This window comes from Mytilus galloprovincialis, chromosome 3 (assembly GCF_965363235.1).
Source record: "Mytilus galloprovincialis chromosome 3, xbMytGall1.hap1.1, whole genome shotgun sequence".
In the NCBI taxonomy this organism is placed as follows: Eukaryota; Metazoa; Mollusca; class Bivalvia; order Mytilida; family Mytilidae; genus Mytilus; species Mytilus galloprovincialis.
In genome coordinates this window covers 39,935,319-39,941,827 of record NC_134840.1, presented here as the reverse complement: position 1 = coordinate 39,941,827, position 6,509 = coordinate 39,935,319, and the positions used below count along the sequence as shown (strand labels likewise).

At 35.3% G+C, this 6,509-nt stretch overlaps 1 protein-coding gene across 1 annotated transcript; it reads left to right on the top strand.

The window, feature by feature from the left end:
* The first annotated feature begins 3,425 nt into the window (after nucleotides 1-3,425).
* LOC143066254 (uncharacterized) lies at nucleotides 3,426-5,839 on the top strand. The gene is made up of 3 exons (XM_076239246.1): nucleotides 3,426-3,612; nucleotides 4,519-4,649; nucleotides 5,040-5,839. The coding sequence occupies exons 1-3, from the start codon at nucleotides 3,452-3,454 to the stop codon at nucleotides 5,837-5,839; spliced, it is 1,092 nt and encodes a 363-aa protein (XP_076095361.1). The 5' UTR covers nucleotides 3,426-3,451.
* Nucleotides 5,840-6,509: the final 670 nt, after the last annotated feature.

The following is a 6,509-nucleotide window of genomic DNA, read 5'->3' as shown; positions in this document are numbered from 1 at the left end:
GACAGGATTGCTTCCCTTAGAACATGTGTTAGATACTTAGTCCGCCTTAGTCGAATAACGCGCTGCCTTATCACACAGAGGTCCCGGTAGAGACAAAGATGATTTTGTAAGATGAATCATTTTCTCCGGTTACATTTCGTGATGGTGTCAATAAAATTAACGGAGTCCTCCTCAAAGCTTTGTTGGAACAAGCAGTTTCTGTGTAAGGAGCACACTCCTGCATATTAAGTCCGTATAAGTGTGAACATGCACGAGTTTAACGTATCTATTGAGATATGCAATCACTACAAGACGGAGCAGGGGATATATTAGTACTGAGAACTGGAAAATTGATAATAGGGAAGTTGAAATCACCCGTTTGTCATAGATTTGAGTGTAAAGTCGTCCAACTGTGTTAATTTATTGGGAAAAAGATCAAGATATGAAGCAGTCCTTCAAGAATCAGTAGTATCCTTAATTTCTATAATAGGTTATTTGCGATGTAACTACTGACTTAAATATGGGTTTTTCAGTAAAAGGACATCATAATATATCTGAATGAATATCTAAATACTTTTCGTCTCCTTGAGGGTTCCAAATGAATTCTGCTTCATCAAAAAATCGCCCACAAGGGATGCACAGTAAGTAACCATTGGAATACAGACTAGAATAATCAATTCTTCTTGTAGATCTTTACAGCAGTGTGTTAAATCCATTCAGGTTTGAGAAGAGATGCTTTAAATTTTACCAGGTAAAGATGGCCGTATAATTATTCCTACACACTTTACCCACCCATTCAAAACGGAGTGTCCATAATCATATAGCCAAGTCAAAAGCTCACCACATCAAACGATTTGACACAACTGTCACATGCGGGACTCGGTACAGGCATTTTCTAATGTAGAAAAAGGTGGATCTAACCTGGTTTATAGCTAGCTTAAACTAGTATGACTGTCCCATTAAATTCCATTGTATTGTCAACGATGTGTGAACAAAGCAAACGGTAATAATAGTTAAATTTGTGAAAAATAGGGGTACAGTTGTCAACATTGTGTTGTCATCTTTATTGCTATAAACACAAACAAACATTTACCATGCCACAACGACGGGATGTATAAATACATAGCCACGTCATATGTGACCACGAAACATAAAAAGGCATATAGACCAAGCATATTAGTAACTATGGTCCGGTGTCGCTCACATTGTATTTTTATTTACATTTGATGCATGACATCATGCAACCGTTATACTTTTAATCTAGTTTCAGAGATAAAAGTCAAAACCTGCATCTTCCCCTAATGTTCTATTTGAGCCATATCTGCCATTTTGATTGATTGATTGATTGATTGTTGGTTGCTTAACGTCCAGTGGCAAATATTTCCTGCATATTCAGGACGAGAACAAGTTCACAATAAATACAATAGGTAGGTTGTTGTAATAGAGGCCATCTAGGATGATGGTCGGGGAAATTTGGACTGCCACTGGAAAATGAGGGTATATTGGATTGGGACAGAAATTTTGCCTTGCAACAAGCCACCTACGGACCCCTAAAAGAGTTGTTGCAAGGGTTCTTAACGTGCAAAGAGCGTGGCACTCTCTTTACACGAGGCATCCGATTAACGTCCCCTTCTGACGGACGTGACTGCGAACTTGATACATCTTGCACAGCCAAACGGACGCCCAACTTCAGCAAGCGTTTTACTGCCGGTCGGGAGAAGACCAAGTGACCATATTTCTATACCCCAGTCACCCTTGGGGTGTCTGCCATTTTGATTGGCAGGCAGGGTAATCGGACACATTTTGAAATACTAACTATCCTAATGCTACTTTGTGTTCAAGTTTGGGTTAAGGTCAAGTAACAGTAAATGAACGCCGTCTAGCGGATTCCGCGAAATGTTGCGACGTTATGTACGAGTTACGTCCCTTTGGCCAGATTTTGCAATGTTGAAACCGGCGACTTTCCGACGGGACAACGGCAAATTTGATGGGAAGTATGTAACGTCTAGAAAAATGAATTTGTTTCCTAAAATTCAAGATGAAGAAATGGAACAGAATTTTGTAAATGAATGGGAAAATAGTCCTGTTGACGATCTTCAAAATGACAATCAGGAACTTGACTGGCGTCAGGGCCGTAGGGTGGTAGAGCTTGGATACCTTGCTGACCAGTTAAAAACAATGTAAAAATTGTAGCTCACCACTATTTCTACATAATTGTGATGAGGAAAAACAGTGTGGTCTAGGCAGTATACTATATGTAGTTTGTCAGAACTGTCCGTACAGAAACCAAATTTTCACTGGGAAAAGACACCGTCCAACAGAAAATAAGAAGAAGGGGATGCAAGTTTGGGACATAAATACTAAACTTAGTCTTGGTAAGATATCCCCTTTTTTTTGAAAATTACCACACCAGTCGGAATTAGCAAGAATATTTTCAAATTCAAGAAATGGAAATGAACCACAAGTCCACATTATTTCTCAGCTGCGTCAGTCAGTCTTGAAACAGAGAACACAAAACTATATCATAAATATATTTACATTAACCTTCTACACGGTTGCAACACTAATTTAATATTTATCCATCATCAGTTTTTAGACTGTAACAAAGAAATCATAACAAAAATGATGTTTCACAACAATTTAGATACATCGCTGCATTTTGTATTCTAACGTTTTTTTTTTTTATTATGGTGCTTTCTTTCACGTCCGCAATTTTTCTAAAAATAGCTTACAAATCTTTAAGTGGATGCATGTATAAATAGTTTATGGTTTGAAGAGTTATTTACGTGGTATATTCTCCTACGAAAAGAACGTACAGTGGATTTTTAATGAATTTGCTGAGTATTGATTCGTATAGTTGTCTCCCCAAAGGAAATTGTTATATATGGTTAAAACATTAACAGAATAAATTATTTTATTTTTTTTCATTTAAAAGTTGCATTTCAAATATGGAACAGAACTTTTCAATTCTATTTAATCATAATACTTAAAAAGGGAGAACGAGATTCTATCGAGTATGTCGATATCACACTGCTATAAAGTATATACATGTACAAATGTATCTACTAAATAAAATTATATACACACACACTTTCAGTACCTAAAGTAAAAAAAAAATCCCGGAAGTAGTCAGTCCTTCAATAAGACAGCAATCAGACAACAACACTAGGTCATAAACAAAGTAAAAGTAAAAGCAATCTGATGAAAATTTAAGCTTTTGTGGAGATAAGACTTGATCAAAAGACAAAATTCGCAGTCATGTCTCAGCCTCAGCCTGTGTGCGACAGTTATTTGTTGTTGAATTATAGTAGGCATATTAAACATATTATATATACATGTACATCTGTTTTTATGTCATGTCTCAACCTTTGCTTGGTTTTCTAGCAAATGTTTTACACGATATATGTTAATTATTAACTCGAAAACGTAATGAGAAACATCATATCTTCATTTAGCCTTTGTAGATGCAGGAATGGGCCCAGTCCAAACTGTGAACTTTATAACTGCTCTCAACTTACCTGCTGTCAGTATTACCACTTTAAAATCCAGAGAGAGAGAAATTGGAAAAACCCTTGAAGAATACGCTAAATGGTCATGTCAGAAAGCTTTAGAAAAAGAAATAGCACTGAGCAAGTACGTAAAATATGTCATTATGAGTAAATGGCGTTACACAATCTATAAAACCAAATATAACACTGACACCAAATACATGTATATATATATATATATATTAAATAAAAAGCAATCGCTCACACATGTATGAGTGAAAATAATCAGGGACGTATCTATCCAGTTACAAAGTGGGGGTCCTTACCCATTATTAAAGGTGGTGTTCCAACTATAAGTCCCCATGCATTCAACATGCATTTATCGTTAACAATAATATGGGGTTCCAAACCCCGGACCCCCTCCTGGTTCCGCCACTGATAATGATTACAAAACTTACAAAGTATGTACTTTAACAGAAGGAATTGGGTGAACACTTGCATTGGGCATTTGAGCGGGTTGGGATGGGGATGCAAATAAAGTCATAGGGGCAAAATTCACTGGATTAGCCTTACCTGGATTTTGAAAAAGGATTATTAGGGGAAATTCCCTGTGATCTTTTTATATGAATTGATAAAATATTTTTAAAAAGTAAGAAAAACTGAGTTTTCAAAAATATATGTACTCCAATTTTACAACCGAGAAATTTGACCTTTTTTATATATAGTGTTCCATTTCGCTCTGCGAGACAATCCCAATTTCGTGGTCCAATGAACATAGAAAATGATAGTGCGAGTGAGGCATCCGTGTATTATGGACACATTCTTGTTTTTGTTTTTTTTTTGTTTTATATTGTATTATTTTGTAAACACATTCAATGGAAAATAGAACAAAATATTCTTCCTTTTCAATACTGCAACCTGCGATGGTCCATTATCGGATTGAATCCGTGTAAAAGAATTATCCAGTTGTCATCACAATAAAATTAGTGATGTTAGAAGGTATCTATTATTATATTAACATAAACCTAAGTTTAAAGTCTTTCTCAATTAGAATACCAGAAACCACTGCTAATATCGGAGGTGATGAGGAAACTGAAGTAGACGGTCAAGATGTAATACATGTATCGTTTGATGGTGCGTGGCAAAAACGTGGTAGTGGTAGATGTTATAACAGTCTCACAGGTACTTTAAATCATAAGTCAGAATAATTTAATGATTTCGAATTTAAATGCATGTACATAAATATAGGAAGATGTGTTATGAGTGCCAATGGGACAACTCTCCATCCAAGTAGCAATTTATGAAAGTAAACCATTAAAGGTCAAGGTACGGCCTTCAACACCGAACACCAAACTATAAAGGGCCCCACAAATGACTAGAGTAAAACCATTCAAACGAGAAAACTAACGGTCTAATATATGTAAAAACGAGAAACGAGAAACACGTATACATAAAAATACGACAATTATTCATTCATCGCATTTATTCTTATTCATGCCGTATACAAAGCAATTAAACTATTTTCTGTTCAAGACGATTCAATGAGTAATTTAATCATTTTTATTTCATAAGGACATGCAACGTTACTAGGGGAGACGACTGGAAAATGTGTAAACTTTGGTCTGAAGTATGGGGATTGCAGGAAATGTGACCGTGTAGATGAAAAAGGAGATTGCCATGATTGCAGAATAAATCACCAAGGAAGTGCAAAATCAATGGAATCTGAGCTAGCTGTACAAATGGTGAAGGAAATACAGAAAACAGGCTGTGAAGTAAGCAGCATTACTATGGATGATGACAGTACAACAATTGCAAGGCTGCGCAAAGAGGTTAATGCTGAAATAATGAAATTTAGTGACAGAAACCATGTTAGGAAAAAAGTGTCGCGAGATCTCATAGGACTGCAGGAAAAGCACAGAATGTCGATGAATGTTGTAAACTACCTTACAAAAGACTTTTCATATGCTCTCTCTCAAAACAAAGGAAATCCAGAAAATCTAAGAAAAGTGTTGAAATCCATCATCCCCCATGCTTTTGGAGACCATATATTGTGTGATAAAACGTGGTGTCAATATCACAAAAATCCTGACACGTACAAACATAAAAGTCTACCATACGGTAAAGAACTGAGGAACGAGCTTAACCAACTGTTCGATATATATGCATCCAACTCTGAAAAGTTGTCTCATTTAGGTAGTTCTCAAGGAAATGAGTCGTTGAATAATATGATCGCTTTGAAGGCACCAAAAGCGAAACATTTCGGCGGAAGTGAGTCTTTAGCGTTTCGTGTTGCCTCTGGTGTTGCCCAGAGAACGAGGGTCGCTCATATATTAGAGGCAAGTAATGCTATAAAGATAAATGAAATAAAATAATGGATTTCTTTTGTATTTTTTGCATAATCAAATTTATTTTTTATTTTATTCTTTTTTTAAAAGAAAAATAAAACATTTCTCCGTGTTTCTACATAGGCAATGTTACGCTGTGCATCAAATATAAATTTACTTGACACCGTCAGGATTTTTTACTTGTATGTAGACCTTTTGCAAAGGGAATTGTTACTATAAATAGATTTCAGTATCATTCTTATTAAAAAGAAAACAAGTTTTATACATGATTTAAATGCGTGCATAATTCTAAAATGAAATTTTGCTTTTATCTAAAATTAACAAAAATATGATACATATATATAAAAGAGGCGCAAAAGATACCAGAGGGACAGCCAACATCATAAATCCAAAATAAACCCGACAACGCCATTGCTATTGCTAAAATAGGAAAAGACAAACACAAATATTAGTACACAAGAAAAAACATAAAAGCAACACGAATCCCACCATAAACTGGGGGTTGATCTGAAGGAAAAAAATAAATTAATGCGTCAAAAATACAAAATTAGATTGATTGTTTAGTTGCTTTACGCCGCATTAGCATACCAAATTAGAATATTATTGTTTAAATCAAACTTTATTTTATTGCTTTCTTTCAATGTAAAACAATGTGATCTATACTTACTCAGGTGAATGAAATGCACCATCTGTCTCC

Excerpts from the sequence above, each read along its gene's own strand:
- LOC143066254 (XM_076239246.1), top strand. The coding sequence starts at position 3,452 with ATGGGCCCAGTCCAAACTGTGAACTTTATAACTGCTCTCAACTTACCT. Across the intron at positions 3,613-4,518 it reads AAAGAAATAGCACTGAGCAA|AATACCAGAAACCACTGCTA; the intron begins GTACGTAAAATA and ends TTTCTCAATTAG. Across the intron at positions 4,650-5,039 it reads ATGTTATAACAGTCTCACAG|GACATGCAACGTTACTAGGG; the intron begins GTACTTTAAATC and ends TTATTTCATAAG.